Source organism: Gossypium arboreum, chromosome 4 (assembly GCF_025698485.1).
Source record: "Gossypium arboreum isolate Shixiya-1 chromosome 4, ASM2569848v2, whole genome shotgun sequence".
Classification (NCBI taxonomy): domain Eukaryota; kingdom Viridiplantae; phylum Streptophyta; class Magnoliopsida; order Malvales; family Malvaceae; genus Gossypium; species Gossypium arboreum.
In genome coordinates, this window is record NC_069073.1 from 4,792,484 (window position 1) to 4,806,654 (window position 14,171).

The window sequence follows — 14,171 nt, forward strand, 5'->3', positions numbered from 1 at the left end:
AAATCCAAAGATAATTCAATCCGAATCCGCCAAACCCACCCGTTTGGTTGGAGGAGACCCGTTCTTCTCCTTTGCTTCCCTTGGTGCTTATGATCTATGGCTTTATTCTCGAATTGAAGGAAAAGTTAAATGGCTCCAGCAAAGAAGGGAAAAGCCAAAACCCAGAAAGCTGACTCATCGCAGCCCTCTGAAAATGACACCAAGTTCCCATCTTCAATCCGCTCGGTTCCTCCTTCGTCTGTTGCCATCACCATCCACGCCAAACCCGGCGCCAAATCTTCCTCCATCACCGGTCCGCTACTCTCTCTCTTTTTTCCCACTATTTTCTATTGAACATCCTTAAGTTTGTTATCATTCACGATCCCATTCTTTACCTTAATGGGTTTTTCTTTTATTTTCTTTAAAACTTTGGGGTCAGCCCAGATTTCAGCGACGACTCTGTAGGGGTCCAGATTGATGCGCCTGCCAAAGATGGTGAAGCTAACGCTGCACTTCTTGATTATATCAGCTCGGTCTGTTCTTTGCTTTTTTACCTCAAGTATTTTTCCTTCATTGATTTTTTTTCCAGGAATTCAGTTTGGTTTCTTTGCATGAATATCTTGTAAAATATCAATATAAATTTGTAACTTTTTTTTGTTTATCTCCTCTATTGACTCCAAATATGAAACTCATTTTCCAACTAGGTAGCTAACATTACATTGCTATAGTCATAATTTGGTGAGATTGAATTCTTGTTTTAAGAAAATGAATCAATTTATTAGGAAACCTTGAATTGTACCTGCCCAATTAGAAATCACTCAGCTTCCTTCTCTAAGTTTCCTATTGCTAAAATATCAGGGAGAAGGAACTATTCCCTGAGAAAAAAGGTCTATTGGCTTAATACCAAAATCTGCTTACTGTTCTAGGAGCATTTGCCTTCTATATTGCTTGCATCCCTGAATTCAAGGGTTTCACCTAGAACTTCCGGTTCCATTAGGCTTCCACTATAATCATCCATATCAATGATAGGAAAGATCAGCAACTTTTAGCTTTTGATTTATTTAGTGTACATTCATTTTGTGTAGGCGTCACATGTGTCATTCGTTGTGTCCATCACAGTTCATTTAGTGCAGGATGAGAAGAGTCTGTAAATATCTTGGCTTGGAAAAAGGTTTGTAGCACTGCGGAAACAAGTATTGGACTAATTAGACCACAAATGAGATTAAAATATTGGTCCGGAACTACATTAGGTAATATAGATCCATGAATCTGCCCAAATACCCAGGATATGTTTACTTGGATGCCATTGATGATTGTGACTGTGAGCTTTAATTCTTCTCGGAAAATTAGTGTGTATATATTCATCTCTACTGCTTATATGATTATACAAAGGCATCCTTTTCTTCTTCCTCATAACAGTGAACTTCTAAATTGTTCACACACCATGTTCTTTAAATTGAATTTGTTGAATAATTAACTGGTCTTGGAGAATGTGCCCCTGTTTCCATCCTTGATTCATATAATAATATGTATGCATCTTCACTGGAGTGGATATTGATATGAAGTGCAACTTTTTGTCATGGATGATGTTGTCATAGAAATCTGGAGTTATTTAGATACTGTTATCCAAAAACTTCATATCATATTTCTCCATGAAGTATTTTGCTCTTTTTCAATGCACTGTCTCCCTTTTCATTCTTCTTAATACTTGTAATTGTTCCCAAATGGCAGGTTTTAGGGGTGAAAAGAAGGCAAGTTTCAATAGGTTCAGGCTCTAAATCAAGAGATAAGGTGGTAGTTGTTGAGGATATCACTCTACAGAGTGTATTTGATGCTTTGAACAAAGCGTCCAAGTGCTAGCGATGGAGAGACACCTTTTGAAGTGCTAGTTATTGTAAGATGGTTAGTTCAAGCCAGGGATGATACTTGGTTGCTTCCTGGATTCAACATGAGAATTCTCGTAAAACTCAAATAGGGGGAGTTACCTTATGGCTCGTTTCACTTGTAAAACAGTTATCTAATCAGGATAGTAGTGGCAATCATGATGCATGATGATAAATTGTGTCTACACAATTGATGTTCAAAGTCTCACTAGTTGACAACCTTCACTGGGACTGAGGTACATGTATTACGAATAAGAAAATGAGAAGTCATCTATCATTGATTTGATCTCGAGGCTAAGCTAAACTACAAATAATTTGAATATATATATTTAAAAAATTCAATTAAAAGTTTACCGATCAATGCTGGTCAACGCCCGTTCAATGTGGGTCAATGTTTGATCAACATTACTCAACATTCGACTAATAGATGGTATTTACGTGGATTTTTTGTCATGTGTTGTTATATAATTAAGGGTGGGTTTGAATGGGCAGTATGTTTACTTATTATTAGTGTAAAAATGCGATTAGTGCAAAAATTAAGTGGCGGTGAGATTAGATACTATCGATAGTTAAATGCACCGTACTTCACTGTCTATCCAAACCCAACTTAAGTTATTATTGAATATCGATAGTTAATAGTTGATTGATGGAAATGCCAAAAAAGAAGGAAAGGAAAAAACGTAAACTATCCAATTAAAAAATGGTGTTTATGTGACTTTTCTATCATGTGTTGGTATATGATTAAATCAAGACATCTTATAGATTGATGGATATACTCAAAAGAAAAAATAGTTTAGATAATCCTCAACAAAAATAGTTTAATAAAAAATAAACTATAAAATAGTCACCCAATTATGGTGTGTGTCTATTTTAGTAAGTTAATATTAAAATTTTTATTTTATTCTCTAACATTATCGAATTTTAATATTTCGATCATTCATCCATTAAATCACCAACGAAAACTTTTTTTTGGCATAATAACAAATTTAGTTTTTTAATATTTACAAATTCTATTAATTTGGTCTTAATTCTAAATTTTTTAACAAATTTAACCACCAATTTTACAAATTTTATCAATTCAATCTTGATTCGTAAAAAAAAAAAAAAAAAATTCTATCAAATTAGTTTGCAGGGGAATACCGAATCAAAAAACACAACAAAGAAAGGCATGGGAGCGCAAGTAGTCTTTCTTCTAACATGCATGAATTTTACATTGTTTAAAATTTCTAATTAATTCTACTTTTTTGCTGAGAGATGGGTTGAGTTTTCAATGAAAAAGAAAATAAAGGGGAGAAGCCATAAGATGGTAGGGCAATCTTGATGAAGGAGATGGAGAGAAATTGTGTGGGAGACTAAATGACGTAAGGAAATTGAAGGAATAAAAAGAGTTGAGAGCGAGAGGGGAATGAACGACCGGGAGAAAAGATGAGTTTTAGGATACGCTAAAACGTTTTAAAAATATTAAAAGTAAGATAATTTCACATGAGAAAACGGGATGTTTGTTGCTCGTTTGAAGGATTTTTGGGTTTTAGGTAAATTATTGTTTTCGTCCCTCATCATTTAGAGTTTCTATAATCAATTTTTAATTCATTTAATTTAGTCTTTGGCTACAATTTTTGGAATTCAATATTATATATTGAAATATCATATAGTGAAATATATCAAAGCTTCGGACCACCGATGTTTAACTTTAATTTTTTGATCAATTTAAAAATATATATCAATTATCCATTACTCTAACTACTAACATAATGGAATGATTATGACATTAGACCAATTAAACTGGGTCTATATACGAATTTACTAACAGTGAGGTGTAGTAATTTGAAGAGTATTTATCAATTGTACATTTCTCTAATTAGTAACGTAAGTTAATGAGTTATGACACTAATTGTATAATCATTGATCTAATTGAATGGATCTATGTATGAAGGTAATGACATTGTAGTGTATAAGTATTTTTAAAAATATTGATCAATTGTAGATTTCTCTAATTATTGGCGCAATCAAATAACCTATGACACTAATCATACAACCAATGATTCAATTGAATAAATTGTATAATTAATTGTACAATCATTGATCCATGTAAATACAATATTGAGGATACATGATTCAATTCAATACTATACAGTGAAATATATAAAAACTTTAGACCACCAATGATTAATTTTAAATATTTGATCAATTTAAGAGTATTTATCAATTATGCATTGAACCAATTGAATCGGGTATATGAATGTACTAACATTGTGGTGTATAAGTAATTTGAAGTGCATTGATCAATTGTACATTTCTATGATACTAACGTAATTGAACAAATTATGACATCAATTGAACAATCATTGATCTAATTGAATGAATCTATGTTTGAAACTTATGACATTATAGTGTATAAGTGTTTTTAAAAGTATTTATCAATTCTATATTCCTTTAATTACTTGCAAAATCGAATGAATTGTCACATTAATCGTAGATCCAATGATCCAATGGAATAAATTGTATAATAACTTGTACAATCATTTATCCAATTAAATCAGTCCATGTAAACATAGCGTTTAGTATAAATGTTTGGAATTCAATACCGCATAGTGAAAACTTTAGACCATAGATGTTTAATTGGAAAATTTTGATTAACTTAAGAGTATTTATCAATTATGCATTCCTCTAACTACATATATTTGAATAATTATGATATTGAACCAACTGAATTGAATCTATATATGAGTGTATTAACATTGTGTTGTACAAGTAATTTGAAAAGGATTAATGTATTGTACATTTCTTTAATTATTAACGTAATTGAATAAGTTATTGTACAACCATTTATCTCGATTGAATGAATCTATGTAGGAAGGTAATGGCATTGTAGTGTATAAGTATTTTTAAAAGTATTGATCAATTGTATGTTCCTCTAATTACTAGTGCAATCGAATAAATTGTATAATTAATCATACAATCATGGGTCTAATTGAATCATCCATGTAAACTCAACATTAAGTATACATGTTTTGACCAACTTAAAAGTATTTATGAATTATATATTCCTTTAAAACTAATTAAATTGAGTCTATATATGAATGTAGTAACATTGTGGTCTACAAGTGATTTGAAAAGTAATGATCACTTTTATGTAATGACCCGAATTTTACCGTTACCGAAAAAGTGTATTTTCGGGTCTCCGTTTCTGAAAAATGGATTCGTAAATATTTATTAAAAATATTTATGAAGTAAAATGAGTGGTTAATTAGAGTTTAATTAAGTGAATTTAAATTTAATTAAGAGTAATTAAGTAAAAGGACCAAATTGAATAAATTGTGAAAGTTGAATTATAGATTAAAAGAAAATAAAAAGTACTAAAAGGGCAATTATACAAAAAGTATAAATTAAGGCGGTTTATCGTGAAGAAAATCTAAGATTTTTTATGTTTAGTATATTATTATATAATAAACATACTTTATGTTTTAATTATATTATATTATATTATATTATATATATAAACTAAAGAAGCAAATGAAAGGAAATAGAAACAGAATGAAACGAACAGAGGGCAGGGGAGAAAAAGAAAGAAAGAAGGGGAGAAAAGGGAAAATTCAAGGTTTGAAGCTTTAAGCTTTAATAGGTAAGTCAATCAAGCCCTTTTTACTTAATTTTGATGTTTTAGAAGTTTTAGAACAAAGTTTTGATGAAATTAAGTTGATATTTTGATAGTTATTAGATTTCTAGATATTGTCCATGTTAAATAAAATGATGAATTAAGGGCTAAATTGATAGAAATTCAAGTTAAAAATGATACAAGGATTGAATTGTAAAGTGATTCATAAGTTTTATGCTTTAAGGACTAAATTGAAAGAATTTCGAAATTATGGTTTTATGATGAAAAATAGATAATTATGTCTAAGTTTGGTTAAAAATTGAGTAGAAATAAAGTATGAATTAAGATAGAAAAGTAAGTGACTTTAGTTAGAATTAAATTGAAATTAAAGTAAATCAACATTTTGTACTAAGACTATTTTGGACAGCAGCAGTAGTCTAAGTTTGAAAAATCACCAAAAATTTTAGAAATTGAATTAGAGGATGAATAAAATATGTAATTAAAGATTATTGAGTCTAGTTTCTTATAGAAGAAATGATATAAGCAATTGAATTGTAAATTATGAGATATAATGAATTTTGTGAGACAAGGTCAGAATGAATTCGGGTTCCCCTGTTCTGACTTTGGAAAATCACCAAAAATTGAAGAAAAATAGTTAGAGGCTTAAAGTTATATGTTTAGAATCCCTAATGAGTCTATTTTCAGGAGAAATCAACGAGAATATTATCCGAGTTCTGTACTGTGAGATAATTAATTTTTAGTGAAGAAGGGACTAAACTGTTAGACAGCAGAATAGGGGTGAATTTAAAGAATAAACTGTACTTAATGGCTAAACCAAAAATTCTGAAAATTTTATTGTAAGAAGATTTGTAAGTCTAGTTTCAGGAAAAATTAGCGGATCTTAATTTAGAATTCTGTAACTCAAGATGTGAATTAGTGATGTATTAATGATTATGAATTGTATTAATTTCGTAGTCAATGTGCTACCGGAAATCTCGGCTAAGAAAGGACAAGACAAAGTCAACGGGAGCTAGCTCAAAAATTAAGGTTTGTATTTCTATAATCCGAACTTAGTTATTATTTGTTATATTTATATACATATTGCAATTGTTAGTGTTAGAATTATGATGTTTTACAATTGGAATGGATTGATTTTGGTATGCGATGAATTTATTGAATTTATATCGATTGAAATTATTTTGATTGAATTTATATTGATTGAATTATATAATATATATGATTTATGTAGAAATTTGAATATTGAATGAATATTATATTGAAAAATATATTGATTAGAAATATGAGGAAATTGATATGAATATATGAGATTGTGATATTTGAATATTTGATATTGAAAAGTGGATTGAATTGTATTGAATTATGAATTAATGTGAATAATTGAAATATATTGTTGAATTGAATGAAATTGTATGAATTGTGAAAATGGGTGAATATATGTGATTATCAGAATGGTATATTGATGAAAGAATTATTAAATTGAGACAGTGAATGAAATACCCTATTAACTAGTCGGGCTAAGTCGGATATAATTGGCACGCCATAGGATCTGGAAGTGTACGGGATTTGGGGCCTTTATCGATCAGGCACTTTATGTGTCGTATTTCAGGCACCTCGTGTGTCGTATCAGGCACCTCGTGTGTCGTTTTAGGCACTTTATGTGTCGATATCTTGATCAGTACTATGTACCGCTTTTAGGCACAATGTGCCGTATGTGTGTTTGGGTTGAATCCGTGTATCCGCCAAAGTCCGGGTTTGTTAATAGGGTAAATAAGTGAAAGATAAACCGAATAAATTTGATTGATCAAGCTATTGAAATGAAACGAGAAATTGAATTGAGAATTGAAAATTTATATGAATTGAAAATATGAACCAAAGGTTCATGAAATGATTGGAGTTCAATTGATGATATATGATGCCACTTGATGAATTGAAATGTGATTTGAGATATATGAATCGTATGTATATCTGAAAGCTATCAGGGATAGTAAGTTGATCGATATAAATGAAATTGACTGTTATTGAAATGAATTAAAATAGAATATGATTGATAAGTGTATAGTTGAATATAGTTTAATGATATTGAATTGTGAGTAAATTAAGGAAAGCTATACCGAGTAGTAAGTGAAAGAATGAAGTAAATAATAATGGATTTAGTTAAGAATTGAACAATTATGTTATTGTGTTTATTATATGATTTGTATAAAATTTATTATATAATTGAATAATTATAATTGTTATTATGATCTTAAGTATTTGTTATATTATAAATTGTTCGGATTATAGAAATACCACTGAGTATACCATACTCAGCGTACGGTTTGTTTCTGTACGCAGGTTAAGTAAAGATAGTACGTTGAATCAGCATCCCAGGACGATCCCGAATTCATTAAGGTAAAGTATGTTGAGTATTGATAGTGGCATGTACCCAGGATGTTTAATGAGAGTCATTTAGGTTGCAAAAGTATTGATGAAATGAGTAAATTATGGTTGGCAACAGTATGTAATATGAATTTTGAAATTTACTAAAAATTCGTAGTGATTCTAAATTAGTCCCGAATTGAAATTACTGTTCATATTGGACCGCAAGGGCCCATTAAAGGGACGACATCTTAAAACTAGGATGTGTGTGAATATTTATTTTAATTAATGACCGGAATTGGACTGTACTGACTGGTAATGTCTCGTAACCCTGTTCCGGTGACGGTATAGGGTTAGGGGACGTTACATACATTTCTCTAATTTTTAATGTAGTTGAATGAGTTCTTACATTAATTGTATAATCATTGATCTAATTGAATGAATCTAAGCACGAAGGTAATTACATTGTAGTGTATAAGTATTTTTAAAAGTATTGATCAATTGTATAATTCATTGTATAATCATTAATCCATAATTGAATTGGACCATGTAAACACAATATTGAGTATACATATTTTGGAGTCCATTACATATAGTGAAATATAGTAAAATTTTGGACAACCGAGGTTTAATTTCAAATTTTGTATTAGTTTAAATGTATTGATCAATCATACACTCTTCTAGCTACTAACGTTATTGAATGATTATGACACTAATTATATAATCATTGATCCAATTTAATGAATTATACAATTAATCAATGTATAAATGTAATACCATTGTAACCCATGAGTAATTCTCGTTGGATCATTTTAGGTTTAGGACATATTGGGTTATGATCATTTCATGTTTAATCATTCAAATTTTATTTAATACAAGGATTTATGTTGAATTAGATTAGTTTAAAATCAAGTTACTTGCATGGTTTAGAGTTCACTATTAAAGTCGATAAAATTTAATTTATTAATTTTAAAATAAAATTAAATCAAAGATAGATAGGTTATTTAATTGGTTTAAATTAATTATAAAAGTAATAATTATCATAAATAATTTTGAAATAAATAAAATAAATTATTATAAATTTAGATTAATAAATATAATAATTTAGATTAATAAATTCATAATATATAAAACCATAAAAGTAAAAACTTTTGAATAGATAAAAATAATTATTGTTATTTACATTATTTTGAAATGTTCATGGTAAATATTTTATTGTTAATAATATTTTTATTCTCAAATTTTAATTTTTTAGTTAATAAAATTATTTTAATTAAAAAATTTAGGATAAGCATAAATCATTTATATTTTTAGAATTTAAAACATAAGTAAAAAATAAAAATAAAAATTTGTCAAAATAGATTTTAAATAAATTAGAATAAAAATAAAATAAAATATTTTAAAGTAAAATAAAATCAAAATCAAAATATTTTTTGAGATTTTGAAATATATCAATTTTTTGAATTTTTCATCATATTTTGATAATTTCTTTTACTTGACAATAAATAGATAAAATATAATTTTATCATATATTTATTGTTTTTAATTTTTCTCAAGATCATATGGTATAAGTCTAAATTGCATATTTCATTATAATAGACAATGATAATTACATTTACGAGTTATTATTAAAATAAAATAATAATTTAATTTATAAGTATTATTTTTATTAATCTTTCGAAAATATTTACTTAATTAAGTTTGGGTTTATTTATTTTGATTATTTCTAGTTTAGGTTGGATGAGCTCATAGTAAAATTAGATTAATCAAGTTAAATTTTCAAGTTGATTTGTACTATTAATATATCAACCATATGCTAATGGTAAATCAATTGTAATTGGAAGGATAATAAATTAAAAAAATGTTTATAATTTAATTTGATAGGACAATTTTTTTTTTCTTTTGAAAATGGGTGGGATAAATTTTTTTTTTAGGTATAGTTATGGACTCGTGTTGGTGTGATTAGAGGTGTTTAAATTTCGATTAAAACTGAATTAATAAATTAAATTGATCTAATTCAATTAATCGATCGGTTAGTAGTTCTAGTTCGGTTGGAGATCGATTAAAAGTTTTTTGAAATTTTGGTTAACGGTTAATTCGATTAGAAATCAGGTAATTAACTGAATTAACCAAACTTAATAAATAATATTATATATTATATGTATTAGGCTATTACTAATTCAGTTAATTTGATTAAATGAATATTATCAATTTTTTATATGTTTTATACATATTTTAATAAAAACAAAATATATAAATTTCGGTTAATAACTAAAATATTTTGATTCGATTACTTTTTTTTGAAAAATTCTAATTGATTAAAGAACTAAAAATTTTAATTAATTCAATTAATACTAATTTAGTTTGATTAATAACTATATTCGATTTTCGATCACCCACATTTCTCAAAAAAAGTTGATTTGGTATCATTCGAGGTTATACTGTGTTGCTTTTGTGAAACTTAATTGTCAAAACTATTTTTTTGGATTTAAAAATGGGGATCGACTTTTTGAAAACAAAACGTGGAGTCGCCACCAATCTAATTTTTGTTTAAGTGTGATCGGATCACCTAATAAAATATTTTAATCCGTTTAAATCAATTTTGGCCTACATGAATTTGAGAAAACGGGTTCGGAAGCCGGTTACGTATGAGGAAGGATTAGCACCCTCACTACGCCCAAAATTGGTACCAAATTGATTAAATACTGTCCTTATGTCTGAGATTTGAAGCTATTTTGAAACATGATTCCTTTGAAAACATTTAAATAGCTCAAGTTGGTCGTCAAAAGTCTCTTGTTTCGAAGGAATGAAGCATCACATCCAACACAATAGGACATACTCCTTTATTCCCTCGAGAACACGATAAATTTTGACTTCCAAAAGTTTATACGTTGAAAATTACAAAAGGGTGTCCAATTATTTGGTTCAACGAAAAAACCGAAACCCAGCACGGTAGGGCACGATTCCTCGATATTCCAAACACTGAACATTGCCTTGTTTAGGAATTTATAAAACATGAGTGAAATATTAAAGTAACATTCAATTATTTGGAATGAACGGTGTAGAAGCCCAAATTGCCCGGGCCCGATTTCATCAAAACCCAACCAAACCTCTAAACCCACTAAAACCCTTAACTCATGACCCATTTACATCTACCCAAACCCATTACAAAACCTAAATATTAAACCCAATTTAAAAGCCCATTAAGCCCCCCAAAAAAAAACCTAACCCAAAAAAAAAAAAAGAAGAAAAAGAAAACTTAACCCAAAAAAAAAGAAGAAAAAAGAAAACCTAACAAAAAAAAACTAAAAAACCTAGCCACCTAACCACTTTCCCACTTGCCCCATTTTTCCTCCCATTTTTTCCTCCCATTGTCTACCACCACCACCTACAAAATAGAAAAAATAATAATAGAAAATCATGTAAAAGATGGCTATAAAAAGCCATTCAAAAATCATGTAAAAGAGGGAGGGGATTTTTACAAAGATTGAAAAAAAAAACACAAAAATCCCTTCAAATTTTGAACACAAAAAAACATCAATAAAAAGGTTGCATTTTTCTTTTTCCTCTTCTTTCGAATCTTTTTCTTTCTTTTTTGTGTTGTTTTTTTTCTTTCTTTATATATACATATATTGTTAAGAAATTTTTTTCCGGCCACCGTGGGCGGTGGCCGGCGTCGGCGACGAATGACGACCGACGATCGGTCGGTGATCGGCCCCTTGGCGGATTTCCTTTCCCCTCCCTCTCTCTTCTTTCCCCTTCTTTTTTTAGGTATTTTATATATATTATGTATATATTTTTAATGCCATTAGTTATATATTTCTTATGTATATATTCTTAAATACTATTATATACATATATATATATATTTTTAAATACCATATTGTGTATATATTATTATTACAAATTATTACTATTGCTAGTATTATTATAACTATTATTATATTAGTGTATATTTTATGTACATATGTATATATATATATATATATTTTGCACATATCATTATTTTATATTATTGTTGTAAATTTTTATGTATATATTTTTTATGTACGTTTCCTAATATTTTCTTTTATTGTAGATATTATTATCATTATTATTACATACTTTTATTATATGCATATATATATATGTATTTTTATGTACATATTATTATTTTATATTATTATTACCAAATATATCATTTTTCCTATTTTATTATTAGTACATGATTTGTTTTTATTTTGTAAATATCATTATTATTGTTATTCTAATATTCTAGTATTCCATGTTAATATTTTTCATTAATGATATCATTTTTTTGCGTCCTTTATCTATTTTAATTTCTCACTTTAGGAATATTTTTCTCATGTTTTAATTAATTTCAAAAATAAGGCAATGTACCGATTTAATATTAAGCCATCGATTTCATCGCTATGTTGGGTGAAATTAAATTACTTGTGTTAAAAAACAGGACACCCTTTCTAAAAAATCGAAAACTAAAATTCTCATTTTTCAATCGGATCACGATTAAATATTATATTGAACTCGTATTTTGAAAATCAAGTCAACACATGTTTAGGAGATACCAATTTTGGGCGTCGCGAGGGTGCTAATACCTTCCTCACAGAATCGACTCGAACCCCAATTTTTCTCTGGACTTTCACGTAGACCTAAATTTGGCCTTCTTTTTGTTTTAAAATAATTTTATTAGGTGTCCGATCACACCTATAAAAAAGGATCGGTGGCGACTCCCTTTGTTAATGAAATCGAAAGTTGGTTTTCAAATGTTCAATAAATTGCCACAATTAGCGACCAAGCGAAACAAATTTTTTTTTTTACGTCGCTACAATTTGGCGACTCACTGGGACCCTTTTTGAGAGTCGAGTCGAACTAAACTCGCGTTGTCAAAATTTTCAAAGTTCCTTGTTCAAATTAACATTTAGTCGTGATCTTCAAATTTTTTGTTTTCAAAAAAAAATCATGGATTTTCATCGTGTTGTATATATTCTAACTTGTTTTATCCGGTTGTTTTTCAGCTTTAAATTTTTGTGATTTTAGTTTTGGTTTAGTTTTTTAAATAAAACGTAAAGGTTTGCAAGTTTCTCCCCACACACCGTGCACGTGCATTTTTGTTGCATAACATGAGCTCTCTACCCGGGCTCCGTCCGTTTAAGTGAAAGTAAACGCCACGCTTCGTGAGTTAACTCGTCCCTCCGACAAAGCTAGTGAATACTTTCGGTTACATATGACTTATGCTTTCGTGAGTTAACTTGTCCTCCGCATAGGCATAAGTAAATGTAATCCTCGAATTGAACTCGTGAGCCTGTGATAGGCTATGACCGAGGCTCCGTGCTAATCTTAGCAGATGATAGTACGGGCAATTCGAGTACCTATCTAGAACCAAAACCGCATATAATGAACCATACGAGCCACCTAACTAGAGCCATGCCGAACCTCTGTCCATTTAGTAGTCCCCAAAATAAGTGCACGGGAGGAATGCCTCTTGCCTTTTGCATTTTCACTTTCTATATAAGAGGATTGGGTCTGTTTAATAAACTAGGTCGGGTAGTTTGATTTGTTGAAGTTCTCTATGTTTTTCTGCCTGTATTAAATTACTAATCAAGTTTGTTTGTCTTTGCTTTATTGTTTTTCATCATGCATTATAGACATCATATTAGGAAGGTGTTGATTAAAGATTGGTTGCCAAAAACGGGTTTCTAATGGAGGAGTCAATTATACGAGTGACCGAAACGTTGTGTAATACTCCTTTGATTAAGGAAATGCCTAAACAGGGGCTATCTTGAAATTAACACCAAATTTTTGCATATTCATTCATGACTGACATTCATTTGACATTCATGCATTCATTCATGCATTCATTCATACATTGCATATCCCATACTCGGTCGCTGAAGATAAAATATATAATTCGCAGTTGTAATACCACAAGATCGGAACCACGTCATCCGTATAAAACTCCGACAAGCTAGAGTAATGGAGGCTGAATTCAATGAGAAAATTGAAAGATTGAGAAAGGCCGAGAACCAGAATGGGAGCCTATGGAATTCCCTCCTTTGTCAAGAACATTTACGTCTGTGGGAATGATATACCCGAGGCAGGACAATGCACAAGGCACAATGTTAATGATCGAAAAGGGTTTTCAGAACATCAATATAAATGTCATTGACAAAGGAGCTGACACAAGTAAAGATGTCTCAAGGATACGCCTTTGTCCCCCTGATTTCATGATGAACAATTGGATTGCCGAGGACCTTCTTGTAGTTTATAAGTCTTTAGAGTAATGCTCAAACATTAACATTCTATTGTGTCATTAGATATAATAGAATTCTTTTGTA

At 29.3% G+C, this 14,171-nt stretch overlaps 1 protein-coding gene across 1 annotated transcript; it reads left to right on the forward strand.

The window, feature by feature from the left end:
- Nucleotides 1–2,148, forward strand: LOC108459447 (uncharacterized). Its single transcript, XM_017758814.2, has 3 exons — nt 1–292; nt 424–512; nt 1,711–2,148. Exons 1-3 carry the CDS (start codon nt 130–132, stop codon nt 1,837–1,839), a joined length of 381 nt encoding a protein of 126 aa, XP_017614303.1. The 5' UTR covers nt 1–129; the 3' UTR covers nt 1,840–2,148.
- The last annotated feature ends 12,023 nt before the right edge of the window (nt 2,149–14,171 follow it).

What these genes read in the sequence shown, in the direction of transcription:
- LOC108459447 (XM_017758814.2), top strand. Translation starts at nt 130, where the DNA reads ATGGCTCCAGCAAAGAAGGGAAAAGCCAAAACCCAGAAAGCTGACTCA. An exon ending in CAAATCTTCCTCCATCACCG is followed by an intron (nt 293 to 423) that starts GTCCGCTACTCT and finishes GGGTCAGCCCAG; the next exon opens with ATTTCAGCGACGACTCTGTA. An exon ending in TTCTTGATTATATCAGCTCG is followed by an intron (nt 513 to 1,710) that starts GTCTGTTCTTTG and finishes CCCAAATGGCAG; the next exon opens with GTTTTAGGGGTGAAAAGAAG.